The sequence below is a fragment of the Anarrhichthys ocellatus genome, unplaced genomic scaffold (genome assembly GCF_004355925.1).
Source record: "Anarrhichthys ocellatus isolate YVR2014 unplaced genomic scaffold, GSC_Weel_1.0 scaffold1, whole genome shotgun sequence".
NCBI classification, from domain to species: Eukaryota; Metazoa; Chordata; class Actinopteri; order Perciformes; family Anarhichadidae; genus Anarrhichthys; species Anarrhichthys ocellatus.
Window position 1 is genome coordinate 6,002,389 of NW_022280031.1, and position 19,160 is coordinate 6,021,548.

Sequence of the window (19,160 nt, forward strand, 5' to 3'; positions counted from 1 at the left end):
GTTTGGTTGCAATACTGAATATTTGAGCACAGTGCTTCATGTTGTATTTGTATTTTATATGTATATATATTGAATTGGTTGCCATTAGTTTTGAAACTCACTTCAGGAGGCTACAGTTTATACTGACTTTATTTAAATAATAAAAGATAATGTTTGAACAACAGTGCTGTAATTGCAAGACAAGCTGTTTTATTGTACTTTATAGCTCCATTTAAACTCTTGGTATGCACAAATCTTAATTGCTGATATTCTGTTTGTAGCCTGGAGGAAGATGCTGTAGATGGAGCTTCATGGGCATTGTGCACAGGGCCATCTGAATTCTTAATAGGCGTACATTGCCGCTGTCCGCATATCTCAGTCAAATGGGAAGTTATGTAAAGGAATGCATGGTTCAGCGGGTTAGCATCCTTTGTCATATGGTGATCTGAGCTCTGTGAGTGTTTGAGATGAACCGTCGTGCCTGTAGACATGAACGCTCACCCTGTGGCAGAAGGGAAACTGTACGACTGTGGGGGTCGAGGAGGAACACGCATTATGCCGTGTGATGAGTTTATCATATTGTTGGCATGTATTTTAGAACACAAACATATGCCGTGTAAGTGTGTGTATGTGAGCGTGTGTAATGTATCATGTTGTGTGTGGTTAACACAAGAGCAGCAAGTTAAGTGAACACTGGAAATGAATATATTATATGCTGCATGAGAAAAGGGAACATACTAATGTCTTTTTATAGCACAAATAAACTAAGATGAGTCAGAGATATTTATGGTCATCCCCAATGGCCTCTTTCCTCACTCTCCTTCTCTTTCTGTGTCTCTCCCTCGGTCTATTTCTGCTCGCAGAATAACGTGCTGATGATTGAATAAATTGCTGGTTAACTGAGAAGGAATGGTTATCATTTTCTATTATATTTAACATGCTTTCACAAAGCAGGAAGTGGCAATTTGCATAAATTAACTGTGCCTTGGAAAGCTAAAACTGTTCTGACAACGTATTACATGCTGCTTTCTGTATCTTTACGATTATTACTCAATTACTGCTGTAGACCACACGAGAGGAAATATTATGTACATAATATATATATTTTTTATATATATATTCACACGGAGAATGTGCCCACCACTAGGCACTTTGTTGATAGATCTTTGGCATATAAGAAGACATGCTGGATACTTTTTGTTAATGTGTACTCAACCATCTAACTGAAGCCTGTGTTACACCAACATTTAACTACTGCAGCAGTTTTCTATCGCTCCTTTTGGCCTCAATGTTCACTTGTCTCTCCGTGACTTCCCTTCCATCCTCGATTGAATCGCTCAGTTCTCTCTGGTCCCTGCGGCCCCGAGCATGCTCCGTCATGGAGGCAGCAGCCACAAGCTTAACTCAACCTTTTACTTCACTAACAAAGAGGCCCATGTCTCCTATTCTGGGCTAAGTGCTTCTCACAATCTGCAGTAAACTGTTGGGAAAACGAGCCCCTGCAGCCCACAGTGCTCTTGCATTTATGGTGTCCGCAGAGAACACAGAGCAAAGGATTAAGAACTCCCTCAGGCAGAAGAGGTTATTATCTATATAATAATATTTATATGTGTGTGTGTGGCTTTTAACATTTGTCTGCATTGTGTATTATAAGAGCCCTTGGGCATCCCATGTGAAAAGTTAAATGACTCTTGTATTGACGGAAAGATATCATGGTTACCAGTGTGCAGAGTTTACGTTGACCTGCCTTATGCATAAAGGAAGAAGAGGGCCTCTCTATGGTTACATATCTCCAGGGAGGTCCCAGGACTGTCCTAAATAAGCTGAGTCACCCTGGTGTGTCCACCTACAGCATCTCACGCATCGCACTGCGCTAAACACGCACGTGCCACCTTTATCTAGCGACGTGTGCCTCTGTTGTTATCGTCACTCGACCTCAACCTGATGGCCTGATGTTCCTGTTCTGTCCCTGTCTTTGAAACAACAGTAGAACGGTGCAATGCTGTGTTACATCACTGATTCTACATAGCATCTTTTTAATATAAGTGTGTTTTCCCTTTTTTAACTTTTCTCAGCCGATTCATACAGCGGTGGGCGAGAGATCTCTGACTGGTTCTTCTGCTAAGTGAATCAGTGTTTTCATCCATCAGTGCCGTTTGGTCCTTATTTGTGCTTTCCCAGCACAAATAAGTGTGTTTTCCGGCCACAACGGCACAATGCGTTGTACAAAGCCAAGCAACTTTTTATCTTAATATTATATCTAATTATGAAACAAGGAATCTCTGTCATGTCTGTCTGTATGTGGGCATGAACCATTCGTACAATCTATTCACACTTGGTGGGTGTATTGCTGGGGACCCAAGGAAGTGCTTCCGTCAAATTTGGTGCAAATTGTGACATGCAACACATTTAATATTAATAAACTTTGAATAAACTTGCACCCAACGCTCTGTGCAGCAGCGGGTGCAGAGTTTCAGGACTCTGTGGACTCAGGGCCTGTACACTGCACTTCCTTTAGCTGCTGGATGCTGGACAAAGTCTGCTTTGGGTGCTGGATATATACTGACATTAAATGGATGCTGGATAAAACGTTACAACCACAGTCTGGTTCACATAGTCAACAAGAGCGGATAGCCAACTGGAAGCAGAATCAGACTTTTGTTTCGTCGTGTTTCGCAATTTAGGAGTGTTTTCCTCCCGTGAGTAAGACTGTATTTCCCAAGTGTATAATTTAATACTAACTTTACCTAAATAACCTTACCACCAGCAAAATACCTCCGCTTATTAAATCCATGCTGTACTTTATAATTGCGGTGGTTATGTCAAAGCAACGAACTAATAAATTACCATACATATAAATTATATATTTCACAGATTTTTCTGGCTGCGACTAATTTGGAAGTGTTTTTCAGAGGTGGATTTTGTGATTTTGGGGCCCCAGGCAAACTCGTTTTTTGTGTATTTGCATTTACTTAACTCTGTTCAAGAGCTTTCAGCCCTAATATAATATAGTTTAATGAATAATAATGTATACTATTTTAATTGTATTTTAATTTTCTGTAAAAAAAAGAATCAAAACACAAAAAGTTGAATCCGCAACACAGCCATCAATGTTTTGCTCTGAAGTAGAAGCCCTTTTAGTTTGGCCCCCAGGCCCAGGTTACCTACTTTTACTTAAGACTGCCCCTGGTGTTTTTATCTGAACCAGAGTGTATTTCACTGATGTTTCTGACCGTGAGAAGATGTGACTTGGGTGTGTGATGCAACTATGTCATGGCATGTGTGTTGAGTGTAAAGTTGTTTGTATGAGTGGTTTTCAAGAAAGCTGAAAGCAGCAACACCACAGGCCAAACCACGGCCAGTTCTGAACACATGTGTTTTGCACTGGACTATTGTTATCAATTAAACTTCCAAGCTAATTAGGTTTTGTTTTGTTATTTTTGGATTATGAGTTCAGACTACTGACTTGTCATTTACTGTCATGGAGGCTCAGAAGGTAGATCTCAGTTGTCAGCTGTCTGATGTGGTGTGTTCAATACCAGAAATGTTCACTCAGTCTTCCACTTCCGGGTTAGTTTGGTGTGTACTAAACAATAAAGCCAAACAGCTTCTGGTCTTTCCAGTTTTAACTTGAGGTTATGATACTAAATCAAAACACTGCTTTTCCCGTCTGTCTTTCCCAGAGTGAAAAGGTGTCTCATGTTTTCATGTCTCTCATGATGTGTGAATATGTGCAGAGATAAGTGTTGTAAAGTGTCACAACCAAATCAGATCAGAATGAGCTCAAGATGTGGCTGCTCTGGTTAAACAAGGCTGTTTTTACTTTTTGAATTGATTGAACTTTCACATGGAAAAGAACACGTGACACTGGTGAACTAGATATTATACAGTCATCCTCCTATTCTTAGACTCAGCAAGCTTGACTAGCTCATCCAATATGAAGTACCCCATTGATGCTTTCTTCACTGCAGCCATCTCTGTGACTGGCATTTTGGTAACGACAGCTAATGCTTTAATTTACAGCACGCAATGTGCAGCGTAATTCTCTCCAATCGACTGTGATTTTTATGGCCGTCGCTGGCAGAAGTGTAGATTGTGACCATATTTTTAATTTGGTCAGATACTCAATTGGTGACAGGAATCTTGAGTGCCCACCTTGAAACTGTGGCGATTGTATAGCTATTCGGTGCAGCCATGTTGAACATGTTTGTGAAGCATCTATGTTTTAGAATTTGTAGCTTCTTTACCGCAACATAAATACATATTGGGACCTAAAAAAAGTTGCATTCTCTTTACTCCATTGAGCACATTCATGGATACTACAGAGCTGGATTAAAATGTTCACACCAGATTCTTGTGTCTGCGTGTGCCTCTGTATTTGTGACCTCTGTACGTTGCACCCAACACACTGTATTTATGCCATGCTCATGGTTTGTCATGATAATAATAATCCATCATATCTAGTTCTTATCAAAAATCTATTGTTCTCTCTTTCATTCTGTGTACCTGCAGGAAACGGTTGAGTATGCCTTCCTCATCATTTTCACAATTGAGACCTTTCTGAAGATTATCGCTTATGGTTTGGTGATGCACCAGAATGCATACGTGAGAAACGGTTGGAACATGCTGGATTTCGTCATTGTCGTCATAGGGTAAGTCATCGAGTTCAGTTATTTCAATTGATGTTTTCTTCTATCTAAATATAATGTATATGATCAAACATACTACCTGCACCAGCGGGCATCATGCCAGGTGATCCAAACATTGTGTCATTTTACAGGCCGGATCATGAGGTTTTGTTTTTTCAGTGGATTTAGTATTTAATCTCAGTTTTTTAAAATTAATTTATTGAAATATTATTTATCCAGGAAAAGTCACATTGAGACTAAATATTTACAAAAGTCCTGGCCAAGACATGCAGCAGCACATTAAACAAAATGTCAGATATAGTCAATAATATCCAGTTTATCAAGACTCTCTGCTGTGTCACATTTAAATGAGCCTCCTGTCTTGAATGTATCATGTTAACAAAATAAACAAGTGAATTGTCAGAGCATATAAAACAAGGCGTCGAGGACGGACCAACACCTCAGAATTAGAAGAGTCCGCGTAACAGTTTGACAGTTGCAGGTTACAGTGTATCTGAGAGAGGCAGTCAGTGTTAAAGTTAAAGTTGCTTCAGCCTCTGCTCCAAGCGGCTAATAGAGACCCTCAGACACCCACAGTATATGACCCAGAAAAGACAGAGAGAATAAATCAGAGCTTTACCACCACTGGAGTGAGTCACCATCTCTCCATACTTCATCTCTTCTCCAACACTCCCTCCCATTTTTCCCTCTCCTCTCACTGACTTTCTTTCACTCACACTCTGCCATCCGGCTCTGCTTTGTCTCTGCAGCGATTTTCTTATACTTCCCCCATCCATTTTGATCTTGTACGTCATGCTTTACCCTTCCCCATCTCACTCTGCCCTCATTCCTATCTCCTCCACTTTCTCCTCTCGTTATCTTCATCCTAATCGCAGCGTCTTTTTTTTCTCTCTTCTATTTTCCTTCCTCTCTCTCCTCTTACACACACAGTCCAGTGGGCAGCTGGGTCAGATCTCTGTCTGTATGCGGCATGCAGGGTTTATGTGCCATGCAATCAAATGCAACGACGGCTGCTCCTGCTATGAAGAGTGTCTGTTGCTGCTACATCACTGAAATGACACACTGAAATAATACGGCCCTGAAATGGCTGTATAAATGAATGTTGCAAGGCCAAAGTTCAGCCCAGTTCCCTGCAGGCTTCCATGTGTTTGTGTGTCTTTGTATTTATAGATTATAGCAGGGCACGTAATGGTTTAACAGAGGTGTGAAAAAGGTTGTAGGCGCTCGAAGATACAGCTCTTTGAAGAGTTTGAATGTATTTCGTCGTTAAGTGACGCTCTTCATAGAGTGAAAGTTTGCCTGTTGTCGAAAGATTCAATATAATCTATTGCTGTCTTTATGGCTGCTGTGGTTTTTTTTATCAGATAAAATATTGTTTGTGAGTAAAAGTTCCTTAAATGGCTCAATCAAGAGGGATTTGAGAGTGTCAAGTGGGATTAACTAAGACAGATAGTTTGGAAATTAGCCTATAAATGTTTGAAAGAGTGGGAAACGCAATAAATAATATCTAAGGTGTTTTAAGTATAATGTTACAGGGAAAATCCTTCTTTCTTGACTTGTCTGACATGTGGGGAGAAATGTACTGAAGATTTATTCAAAAGATAATTGTATTAAAAGGACATAGTTGTGAGAAATTTAAATGAAAAAAAAATAAATGATCATGCCAGTGTATTTAGCTAGCGAGCTCTTAAAGCACCTGTCTTTTAAAGGCTGCACTAATGAATATTTTTCATATTAACAATGGATTAAATAAATGTATATGCTCTTAATCTGCAGTTCCCATCAGCTTTTAGTTAGCAACTAGCCAATGAACACTTTGCCGCAAAAGATACATGTATTCCCCTCAGGAGTTGGTAGAGACCAACATATAAAGACAATGAATATTGGATTTACATGACTCCAAATCAATGCTAATGTTGCCTTGTTGCTGGATTGTCTGGTATGTAAATACATTTTAACATTTTTGTTGACCAATTTCAAATAAAGATGATATAGTTCCATAGATTGGGATGAACAGTTTTCCAAATTTTTACATGCACCAATTGTTTACATACTTTTCTGCTTAGTGTGTAGAATTACAGAAATACCATGAAACCAATGGATGCCTATCACAGAACAACAAAACATTCAAATTCCTAACACACAGTTAGTGTACTTTACAAATTGATTGTGAAGTGATTTGCATTTCAAACCACTTTTATACTTCCTTAGATAGTGCGGAGACACATTGAGGTTATGCAGCTTGACTGGTAAAGAAACCTGATGCATCACTTTCTCCTCAGGTATATGCAGTAAAAAGGTTGATATGTTTTCCTTTCAACATGACTGGATGCGTAATGAAACCCCAGTGGCAGGCGGTCAGTCTTACAGCTGTGACTCAGTATAACATAAGCCTGAGCAGACTGTGCTTATTGGCCCTCAGAACTCCTTCCTATCGGCAGCTTCATTCACTGCTTTTAGTCCGCATCTTTGATGTGATGTGTCGAGATGATTTCCCCTGTTGGCTAGGTGAGGAATGTCTTTCTGACTATAATGAAGTGTCCTCTTTCATGGTGAGAGATTTGTACACTGCTGTGATCACAGTAGGAAACCGTCCTTGTACTCCATTTATCTGCTGTTTGTATACTCTTAACTGCATTGACACAAAAGGGGTGGAATGCTGCTGTACTACACTCACAGCCTCGCCGCTGGCGTTATATAGAAAATAAATAGCTGACAATTGTTTTTTCAGGTCTTAAAATTACAGTGTGGAAGCTACCAGTGCAGTGTTTATTAACCTCTTTTTATAGCATCTATTAACATTAATGGGCACTGGATTTATTACATGTGTAGTACTTTTGTTAATCCAACCGTATCCTGGTGACATCAGTATGGTTTGTGGGTGGCTGTAAAGTAAACTGATGACACATGTTAAATTATAGTTTCACTGCTAAATGATGAATGAGCTAAATTTGAGGGTTTGAACAACAATAAAATAAAAATGCGTTTTAAGGGCAACCTGTCTCCACATGAATGATTATTGATACGCTTGTAATATCTGGAATAAGTACAGTCAGACAAAAAAATACACATCTAGAATATTGCTTGAAAAAACATCTCCTGTAATGTCAACATGAAGAAACAAACCATTCATTTCTTTATTGATTAATGCTGCTGATTATTTTCTTGATGAATTGATTGGTCGTTCTTTCAAACAAAATGCGTAAAATAATTTTCCAGACTCAAAGGTGACATCTGCAAATACTTTGTTTGGCGTGTCCTTTTTTTGAAAACAGACTCAAATAATTAATCAAAATAGTTGCTGATTTATTTCCTATTGATTGACTAATCGATCAATCGACTTTTCAGCTCTACTAACACAAGATAAGGATTCTCTGGAACATACAATAAACGATAAGCAGCTCAGATCTAAACGTGTTATGGTATGTTATACAGTATGTTTTCCTCGCCGGACTAACAGTGTGAGGTTTTTTTTCTGACAGACTCTTCAGTGTTGTGTTGGAGCTTTTGACCAAAGAAGAGAAGTTAGAAGTCGAAGGAGAAAATGTCCATCCGTCGATGCAAGGACACGGAGGTAAACCAGGTGGATTCGATGTTAAAGCCCTTCGAGCCTTCCGTGTGCTGCGACCCCTGCGGCTGGTCTCAGGAGTACCCAGTGAGTACTGAGCTCCATGTGCCAACACAACCCATGTCAACTCAATATAAGATAAGATTCACCACATATTTTCTTTATATACTGTGTAATGATCACAGCCCTTAATAATCCCAGTGAATTGTAGGTTGGATGTTTACACATGTTGAGTCCAGATGGTCTGTGTATCATCCCTGAGGATTGTTTTTCAAAAAAATCCATTCAACATCTACATCAGCGCGCAAGAGACATGATCTCTGTGATTAAAAACTCAGAGTAAACGCTAGTGACACATTCATGAACTTTATGTTGTTCTAGATTTTCTGAAGTATTTACTGAAACTGGTATAAAATATTAGAAAAACAGCTACCTTTTTGTGGGGAAAATGTACAGTTGGCTACAGTATAATCATGCGTTGCACACATACTGTATGCTCACATCTGTTGTTGATAAACAAAATATTATAAATTCATAATTTTGTGTTAACATCATCAGCTTTTTTGCAGTAAGACCAGGGATGGAGACTGGTGCAACCGATGTTTGTAGCGGTATTTTCTCACTGCGCATTCAAAGTACAGCAGCTTCATATAATGTGTTCATTTTCTTCCTTGCTTAGGTTTACAGGTGGTGTTGAACTCCATCATTAAAGCCATGGTACCTCTTCTTCACATTGCCCTCCTGGTCTTGTTTGTCATCATCATCTACGCTATTATCGGCCTGGAGCTCTTCATCGGTAAAATGCACGCAACCTGCTTTATTCCTGGCTCAGGTACGCCCTCTTGATTGTCTGTTGTACACATGAAATCAAGTCAACTTTCTAGTCGACACATCTTGTATTCTGAATACTGTAACAAGCAGTAATGTTAGCCTGACCTTAAAACTCGATTCTGAAGGTGAAACCTGATATTTGCGCCCAGTTTAGCAAGTGAGCAAAGGATTTTTTACACAATTCACCAAGTCAGGTTTACATAATAGCGTATGTGCGTTACATATTGCACAGACTCAATCATAGAAGGTTTAGGCACACTTTTTCGTTATTTGATTTAAATCTTAAATGGGGAATAAAACATGTTTAGTGTATTTCATGACATGATATGTGCAGCCAGCTAGGATTGGCCAGGCATCCGTGCTCGTCGAGATATCCATATGGGGTCCCAAATTTAAATTACCCGGTGGCCACTGGCCAGGTTGTTCACTCCTAAGGGGGGCCACTTAAAACCAGTGCTTGTTTTTCCCCTGCCTCCCTCGTACATGGTGCTGCTCTGCATGTTCATTAGAGTAACACCGAGTGAGAACGCTTTCCAGGAGAACAGCAGCTTTCTCCTTGCAGGTGTGAAGTGACTCACGTTACACTCCATGGAGAAAAGAAATCCACCTGGTGGTCAACCTCTCTTTGAGGTGTAGAAAATGTAAAATGCAGTCGGTCATAGATCAGCAGCTAAGCCTACATGTCAAATAGAAAGTCATTTCTTTGACACTATTTTGAAGTCTTGCTTGAAAGTTTAATGATTTCTCCAATTACAACAATCAAAATGGGAAAAAGTAAAGAAACGTATTTGTCGGCCAGGTATAACAATACATCGTAAACATGGTGAGGGCCTGATTCAATTTCCAGAGGGGCTGTAGTTTGAGATAATGTTTTAAATAATGTAGCAATGATTATAGACACATTTCTTTCCTCTTCTTCTTTAGATATGATAGCAGAAGAGGAACCAGCTCCATGTGCGATCTCAGGGCACGGGCGCCAATGCCCCATCAACGGCAGCGAGTGTAGGGAAGGCTGGCATGGTCCCAATGGTGGCATCACCAACTTTGACAACTTCCTGTTTGCCATGCTGACAGTGTTTCAGTGTATCACCATGGAGGGCTGGACGGATGTGCTGTACTGGGTGAGTCTCTGCCCTCCCAGTTCAACATCCTGTGACTGTCACACGCCTTCAGCTTAAATGTCTATTCAGATCAGACTCACGACAATGATGTGACTGACATTCTGACGATGAAGCTGCTGATAACTTCCAGAGGCAGCTCTGATCACTCTGATGTGATTGATTGACTAAATGATTGAATGCGTTCAACAACTCACAACAGAAATATGATGCTATCCTGGTACTTTTAGTCTACCTGCAAAATCTCTATTTTTCTTCATCTGAAGAAAAAAGCTACTTTTTTTCTTCTTGTCTGACAGTTGATTTCACTATTTTCTCCCTTTCTTCCCCCTGTTCTCCTTCTTCCGTGCTGATGCTTGTTCCTCCAGATGAACGATGCTATGGGCTTTGAGCTTCCATGGGTTTACTTTGTCAGTCTTGTGATCTTCGGCTCCTTTTTTGTTCTTAACCTGGTTTTGGGTGTGTTGAGCGGGTAAGCACCTTCCTCTCTTTGCTCTTTGTTTGAGTTTCTGTCTGTTAACCGTCTACTTTTGGCTCCTGTAGGTCAATGACGCCATCGGATGGGAAACACCTTGGATTTATTTTGTTAGCCTGATCATACTGGGATCCTTTTTCGTGTTAAACCTTGTGTTAGGTGTGCTAAGTGGGTAAGAGGAAACTTGTGCAGTGGTTTTGGTTTGCAGTGAGCAAAGCGTGTTTGCAGTGGTTTGTTTTGCACTCAGGCACAGCTTACTATGTAATGTTAGCCTATAAATTAGTGTATGGATGTAAGATCCTGACTATCTTTATATAAAAAAATATTGAACTATTACCCCGTGATTGACTATTGTGCATTTGGACCATGAGATAAATTAATATTTTCTCAGGCATTCTTCTCTGACCTCTGCTGGCGTCAAACTAGCACGTTTCTTTCCACGGCAACTGCAAAGTGAGCATTTCCTCCCCCACCCCGTCCTGAACCCAACCTTCTGAGAGAGAAATTAATCTTATTCCTCGCCCTTCACTCCCTCTGCACTACTAAGCTCTCTCAAACCCCAGTTTGCTTCCCCAGCTCTGTGGAGTGGGGGTGGGGTATTACAGTAGAATTAACTCTGGATGGTTGACCAGCCAGCAAAGCCCGATTTCTATAAACAAGGCAACAAGGTTAACAGAATCTCCAACTCAGACACTCTTGCAGTCCCATCAGCTGCTTTAGATTGTTACAATTTATTATCAACTGTCTCAATGCAGTTCTAAAAATGCTGCTTTGCTACCATCTCACCATCAAGTATCTTTTTTTGTCTTTTTCATTATCACAGCTTAAATGCAGATCATTCTCAGTAACGACAATATTCCACCATGCACTGAATACATTTACGTACCGTCTTCTGAATTCCTCCATATTATAGTTTCCACAGTCGTTTTATATAATCTATGAGTTTAGACGCTGTGCAAATTTTTCGTGTCTCTTGAAACCATCTGTCCACCTAAATTTTCTTTTCTGTATGATTAAGATGCTCGCCTGAAGGATACGCTACTGTACTTTCAGCTCCAAATAAAGTGCTGTGTTGTCTGTCAGAAGGTGTACATCTCCCTCCAGTGGCTAGGGTTCACAAAAACACAAGGCATTTCAAGGTTGTGATTAAAGTATACGAATATGCAGCGTGTCTTCATGCAGTGTAGTGAATGCCATAGAGATTATTTAAATACAGGAAGGAAGATTTGTTTATTTCCATTTCATGTGAAAAAAACACCTTTTTCTTCAGTGCTGTTAAAGTATGTTTGTCTTTGTTTGTGTATTTGATCATTTATGTACTCCTGTGTGTTTGTGTTTTTTGTGTATGTGTGCCTCTGCAAACCCAGAGAGTTCTCCAAGGAGAGAGAGAAAGCCAAAGCTCGAGGAGACTTCCAGAAGCTGCGTGAGAAGCAGCAGCTGGAGGAGGATCTGAAGGGTTACTTGGACTGGATCACTCAGGCTGAAGACATCGACCCCGACAACGAGGATGAGGCCGAGGAGGAGGGCAAGCGCAACCGTAAGAAACTTTCCTCCCGTTACTGCCAGAGTAATGCTGCGCTGGCATCACCAGAGCCCTTCAATACTGACCCAATCTGTTACTTCCACTTCATAAAATATGCAGCAGGGTTTATTGTTGTTGGCTTGGGAGTGTTGTGAACTATAATTTTATATTTATATAATTGGGAAATGCAAGAGTTTGTACTCTAGAAATCTAAAATGTGTGAGTTTTGTAAAAAAAAACACACAGTGGATTAGCTAAAAGATCATCATTACTCTGGAGGAGAAATATTTATACCAAAATACTGTTTAAAACAAAAGAGGTGCTTTTCCTGGCACTCCTGTGTCCATTTTGGTGCAAAGTGCTCTATTTTTTCTTATTGCCCCATATAACAAGTCAATCATGTTGACGCTAGCACAGATACAGTGGGTATTAATTTGGAAATAAGAGCCTTCAAGCTAAAACATGGCCTCCTCTTTTAGCCATACAATTTTGCATCAACCTTTAACAATCATGCAAGAAAAAAATCCTATAGACAGGATAGAAGTTCAACTTTCTCCACCTTCAGTAGCATCAATAGTCCATAATGCAATTTATACAGATCTTTTCTTGGTCTAATTATGCTTTTCAACAGTAATTCTGGCAATTGTAAATAATCACTAACTGAAGCAGATGAAACTGATTTAGGCTATAGTCAATAAGACTTTCTTGGTCATACACAATACACACAGATAGATACATACCTACATAACATAGTGGCATTTATTGGTGAAGAGAGAGTCTTTCTCTCGAGGTGTTCACTATGAACACAGGTGTTTGAAGCAGAGCGGTACAGCATGTTCTTATCTTCACGCTCAATGTAAGTCACTGATGGAAGTGCAGCACGCTGTGAGTACCACTACAGTTTATCTAAGAACGGTAAAAGGGAAAAAAAGATGTTACTTGAGCTCTTAATCCAAATCCTCTTTATATAAGCAGCACACATGATGCAGAACAGAGGAACTGCGACTGATTCACCTTACATTTTGAGTGTAGGATGTTTATTTTTTCCGTTCTGCTCATTACAATCAATCTTCCCTCATGTTTGATGTACTTGTCCATTTACTTTCGCCTCTCCCGCCTGTCTTTTCCTCTAGTCATACTTCATTTATAAAGTTTGACTTTTAGGGTCCTAGTCAAAGCTGTGGAGGTTCTGTGTGACAAGGAGGCAAGTCCATACTGCCTTCCTTCAACATGCATCCTGGCTTTTGTTGTCTGTCGACGATACATGAGCCCCTGCTAACACGTTAACGTGCAAATGATTTGATATGCACTGTAACATGTTAGTACAGGGCCTTGTCACCTGCAGGCGCTTCCAGTGACTAACAGCTCTCCGTGTTGTTCTTCTGCCCTCCTCAGTGTCTGCAGCCCCGGTGGCTCCTGCTGCTCTTGTCATTGTTGGATATTGATATTTTGAATACTGTTGTTGTCCTGTGGTGCTTGTCTGCTCTGACCCATTTTGATAGCAGCCCATTCTCGCCCCCCATGTCCCTCTGCTGTGCCGTTGTGTCTGAATGCATGGGCTTGCATGCATTACACATGAAGGGGTGACTCTGGCTGACCTTACTGAGAAGAAGAAAGGAAGGTTTGGGTGGTTCAGCCAGTCGTCCGACACTCATGGTAAATCCTGTGGTTTCCCTCCAGTGTTCTCTTGCTTTGTGTATGCGTGTGTACACGTGAGTGTGTGTTTGATGCTAGAATGACAGAAAAATGTGTCTGTTTTCACTCAATGATCAGACCAGAATCTGATCAGACCTAAACTCTTCTTTTGTTTTTGTTTTACAAAGTTTTGCCTTTTGTTACATCTTGTGAGCAAAAAAACACAAAGAAAAACATGTACTTTGCCCTTACATCCTTTTACACAAGTTAACAGCATCTATCAGGGAAGAAGGGGTGATCTGTTTTTCACAAATACTCTACATTATTGGTGAATACATGAGGACTTAAAATCTAGGAAATTAATGAAAAAGATAAGCAGCAGTGGCCTTAAAATCCCAGTTGGAGCATCTAAAGTGACTGTTGAGTGAGTGTGTGTGTTTGTGTGTGTGTGTTGATGTGCAGCCTAATGTAATACCTCATCACTTTGTGCTTTACTATTTTGTTAAACCCGTTGTGTCCGAGCATCACAGCCTTTTTTTCTGTTTTTGTCCTCCATGTTTTGTTTTTTTCTAAATAAAAATGTTTTACTCATTAAATGAGTCTAAAAAGGAATAGAAATACAGCTGCGTTTGATAGCAGGCACACCCCCCGTTTACCTTCCATGTCCCATTTCAAAAGCAGTGGCTCAGTGTGAATATAGGAAACAGGGCTAAACCCAGATCACTACTCCAGCAGTCAGCACTATTTTCAGAGCTGAGAGCTGTCCGACCACTCAGGAATCAAAGCCAACACGTCTATATAAGCTAAGCAGCAGCACACACCACGCTCCCTCGTACGAGTTAAAGCACTGAGACGTTTTGCACAGTTAATCATCATCTGTCTGCGCAGACAGTCTTTCCGCAGCGCTGGCAGTACTTTTCACTGTGGCATTTCAGAGACAGCTTTAAGAGCTCTGTCCTCCTCGGCCAGCTCCCCTCTTCCCTCTGCTCCCTCATTGTGTGCATCAGTCAGCCCTCGTAGAGCAGCTGTCCACTCGCCTGTCCCATGTCAGCTCCCTTTCAGCACTTGGTAAATGACACTAATGATGACAGTGATGCACAGCCACAGCGCGTAGTTCTTTTCTTTCTATGAGGTCAAAAGTTGTATGGCTGCAGCATTGCTTTCGAGATTAAAAAAAATAAAATAATTTTGTTACTTCTTTTTTTAAACCACTATCAAATCATTTTGATGCACTTCATTTTTGGAGTGTAATCCTTTTTTATCTTTGCTGAATTATAAAAGATGTTCTTTAGTGTATCTTATTTGCTTCCTTTTGGAAAAAATGGCTGTCAGAATAGCCGGATGTGATGAAGGCAGTCTCCATTTTCCTACTTTTCACACTTCTTCCCCCTGGGATGCATTGCACTGTGTCTACGTAAAAAAATCTCGTGAGTATTATTTTGTAAATATCTGCTTTATTTGCTGCTTCAGCGAGCGTTCCAGCCAGCGAAACAGAATCTGTAAACACCGAGAATCAAAATGGGGAGGATGAAAAGACGCCATGCTGTGGACCTCTGTGGTGAGAACTTTGCACAACAAACCTTTTCATAAACAACAACACTGTTATTACTTTGAATTACAACGCTTTGATTGCTGTCCCCTCTGGTGTGACCGCTGCCACAGAGATTTAAAAAAAAAAAAAATCAGGCTCTCACGTTACAGCACAAACAGCCACATTTTACCCTGTATAAGTGCTACCTACTCTCTTTACTTTCTGATTTGTAATAAAAAGCAAACAAGTCACTTACATGTTTATTTTGTTTACATGAGCTGCTGACTCTTGTGGTTGGTTGGACATGTTTTACGTTGTTATCGATGAGCCCTAATAACCAATCAATGCTTCTTCACACCTCTGCTACAACCTGCATTTGTAAACTTTCTTCTTTCTTTCAGTCAAAAAATTTCCAAGTCAAAGTTCAGGTCAGTATCTTCGTGGGTCTGTGTCTCTGCTCGGTGCAAATATCTGTCACTGTGAGAGTTAGTGCCAGCATTAGATTATTCAGATTTTTTTTGTAAGTGCTTGGCTTTCATTTTACTGTATTTTAATGAGACTTTACTAGGGATGATAAATCAACAGCTTTTGGAAAGTCAGCATGTACCATAAGGTATTTTTGGAGAGAAGCCTTACGCAGTATTTTTCAGCTCATTTACTGAACAGTATGACTTGCAAAAAATATATTGATGCAGTTCCCCTGTGGCTCTTTCCCCTCACTCCTCTGCATTCTTCTCAGTAATAGAAACAAACTATGATTTCCTTATAAAAACACTGAGGTGATGTAAGTAAGTGTAAGTGTATTCATTTTAAGGTATTTTCTGCACTGACATTGCGTTCTCCCTCTACAGTCGGCGCTGGCGCCGCTGGAACAGGTTCTGCCGCAGGAACTGCCGGTTGGCTGTCAAATCGGTGCCTTTCTATTGGCTGGTCATCATCCTGGTGTTCCTCAACACTCTCACCATATCGTCAGAGCATTACAACCAACCTTCGTGGCTGACACAAGTGCAGGGTATGAAGAGCACTAAAGTACACTTAAAAAAGAAAGAAAGGAAACCTTTTGATTCAGTTTGTTACTACCCAAAGTGTCTGTTGTTTAGTTAGTAGGATATCTTATCTTACATTTCATTTTCAATGAAACTAGGTAGAACCATTTGTTTTAATCATTTAGCCATTGTAAAGGGTTTCTTATTATTCCTCTTAATATTGCTCTCTCACTTATTTAAATATAAATGTAAAATAGAATATTAGTGAACATTTTTGTTTTATTTATATTTTATTTTTTAATGCATTGTGTGTGTGCTGCTATTATAATTGTGCAGCCTTGGCAGAGTTTAACAGTACAGTTTCTGAGTGGTTTAACAGCAGCAATGATTCTTTGCATAATCTTTCTCTTGTTTTTTTAGCAAAAAATCTCTCTCTCTCTCTCTCTCTCTCTCTCTCTCTCTCTCTCTCTCTCTCTCTCTCTCTCTCTCTCTCGCTCTCTCTCTCTCGCTCTCTCTCTCTCGCTCTCTCTCTCTCTCTCTCTCGCTCTCTCGCTCTCGCTCTCTCGCTCTCTCGCTCTCTCGCTCTCTCGCTCTCTCTCTCTCTGTCTCTCTCTCTCTCATTGTGTTTCTTCATTGTTCTGGGTTGCAGATGTGGCCAACAAGGTGCTGCTAGCCCTGTTCACATGTGAAATGTTGGTGAAGATGTACAGTCTCGGGCTACATTCCTACTTTGTGTCACTCTTCAACCGCTTTGACTGCTTTGTGGTTTGTGGAGGAATCACGGAAACCATTCTGGTCGAGCTGGAAATTATGTCTCCTCTCGGTATCTCTGTGTTCCGCTGCGTCCGCCTGCTGAGGATCTTTAAGGTCACGCGGTAAGACCGTGCTGCGTTTCTGTGTGTGTGTGTGTGCGGTGCATGTGTGGTGTTCAGTTAATCACCTGTCTCTCCTTCTTTCCTCTGCTTCATAGTCACTGGCAGTCTCTAAGTAACCTGGTGGCATCTCTGCTCAACTCCATGAAGTCCATTGCTTCTCTGCTGCTGCTGCTCTTCCTCTTCATCATCATCTTCTCCCTGCTGGGCATGCAGGTGTTCGGTGGAAAGTTTAACTTTGACGAGACGCAGACCAAGAGGAGCACCTTTGACAACTTTCCCCAAGCCCTTCTCACTGTGTTTCAGGTATTTACTGTTCAGATTATGGATTTACACCACGGTCACTCCTATCTGAACAGCAAACATTCAGCATATGAGATTCAGATTCAAATTGAAAAAGCTGTTGTACAATTGTTTGCACAAACAGACAGAAATAATTATGGTGAAGAGGTTTTACAGACTGTGGAAGGCTAAGAGAAGAGAAATAGAGCCAGACCAATAAATCAGCCCGGTGGATATTGGCTCACTGCACATAATAGTTTTACAGAAACGCCACGCTGGGTTTGACATCATTTTGAAACACAGTCAGTTTTACAAAGTTTATAGCATTTTTCAACTGTCAAATGTACCACTTAGTATATATTGTGGGGACCTCCTAAAAGAAAGAAAGAAATCTAAGGGAACTGTATCAAGATTTTTCATTATGTAAAAAAATGAAAGATCGTTATCAGATCTTTTGTGGCCACAAATATTGATGCCGAATCACAAATCCAGTATTCTGTTTGGCTTCAAAGATAAATTAATGGATTAAAGCGATCCTAGTGCCAAACATGAATATGTAGTTGCAGTTTTGTGCCGGGTATTGTATCTGTTTCGCTGAAGTTCCCAAAATTTTAATTTTGCTGACAGTTCCTAAAGTAGGTGCAGTGTCAAAATAAGAAACATATACATGGCCATATTTCAACAAACACATCCATCTCCTGTATCTCTGCCTATTTATAGCAGCTGTAACAGGTTTATTGTGGCCTCTCAGTGTTGTCAACACATACCCTCTATAGACAATTTCACAGTTTATTATCTGTCTGAGTATATGTGAATGGCATCAGCTGACAGGAAGTAAACATGGTCCCAAGCTGTTGCTTAGCAATGCAGTTCTGTTGAAACGGTACTGTTGATGTATTTCCCACAAAATAAAAAACGATGATCGATTTTAGATCCTGACCGGAGAAGATTGGAACGCTGTTATGTACGATGGCATCATGGCGTACGGAGGGCCTTCCTCTTCTGGGATGATCGTGTGCTTTTACTTCATCATCCTCTTCATCTGCGGAAACTGTATCCTCACTGACGCAAGCATACTTTAAACTGTTGAAACAGCAAATGCATGAGTTAACCTGCTCTCATCATTTTATGTATGGACGATATAAAGCAGTTTTAAAGTGCTTTTACAGAGAGAGTTGTCCTTTACTCAACACTTTGCTCAGATATCCTCCTGAATGTCTTCTTGGCTATTGCTGTGGACAACTTGGCAGATGCAGAGTCTCTCAACACAGACGGAGGAGACAAGAAAGGGTAACACCTGGATCGTTTACGATATCGCTCTGTGACAAATATGCTCAGATGTGTGCTCAAACTCTACTCTATCATTCATAACAATATCTATGTTCATTACAGGGACAAAAAGGAGGCGGAAAAAGATGACAAGGTATCCTTACTCTCTGAATCATACAGTAACTTGTCTTTACAGTTTGAGGCGTTATACATACTTTCTATGTGTTTGTAGGAGGACGAGGAGGAGAATGACGACACTGCGGCGGAGGAGGAGGATCCAGAAGTCCCAGCGGGGCCTCGGCCGGTCATCTCTGACCTGGTGAAGAAGGAGAAGATCACTCCTATCCCAGAGGGAAGCGCCTTCTTCATCTTCAGCACCACAAACCCGTACGAAACACATTGTGTTCACACACACGGACACGTACACACCAGTTGTGCCTCAT

At 40.5% G+C, this 19,160-nt stretch overlaps 1 protein-coding gene across 12 annotated transcripts in view; it reads left to right on the top strand.

Annotated features, from left to right (window-relative positions):
- Window positions 1-19,160, top strand: part of cacna1da (calcium channel, voltage-dependent, L type, alpha 1D subunit, a) — a 57,613-nt gene that overhangs the window by 12,986 nt on the left and 25,467 nt on the right. For 8 of the 12 annotated variants that reach the window (XM_031855085.1, XM_031855094.1, XM_031855112.1 and 5 more), the window contains exons 4-19: window positions 4,492-4,631; window positions 8,111-8,283; window positions 8,876-9,028; window positions 9,952-10,148; window positions 10,514-10,617; window positions 11,988-12,157; window positions 13,724-13,798; window positions 15,248-15,335; window positions 15,710-15,736; window positions 16,160-16,320; window positions 16,944-17,169; window positions 17,265-17,472; window positions 18,381-18,501; window positions 18,651-18,738; window positions 18,841-18,871; window positions 18,950-19,104. In XM_031855085.1, coding sequence (XP_031710945.1) covers window positions 4,492-4,631; window positions 8,111-8,283; window positions 8,876-9,028; window positions 9,952-10,148; window positions 10,514-10,617; window positions 11,988-12,157; window positions 13,724-13,798; window positions 15,248-15,335; window positions 15,710-15,736; window positions 16,160-16,320; window positions 16,944-17,169; window positions 17,265-17,472; window positions 18,381-18,501; window positions 18,651-18,738; window positions 18,841-18,871; window positions 18,950-19,104 — 2,117 coding nt within the window. The remainder of the gene's footprint in view (window positions 1-4,491; window positions 4,632-8,110; window positions 8,284-8,875; window positions 9,029-9,951; window positions 10,149-10,513; window positions 10,618-11,987; window positions 12,158-13,723; window positions 13,799-15,247; window positions 15,336-15,709; window positions 15,737-16,159; window positions 16,321-16,943; window positions 17,170-17,264; window positions 17,473-18,380; window positions 18,502-18,650; window positions 18,739-18,840; window positions 18,872-18,949; window positions 19,105-19,160) is intronic. The other 4 variants (XM_031855177.1, XM_031855162.1, XM_031855170.1 and 1 more) reach the window with 1 other exon arrangement.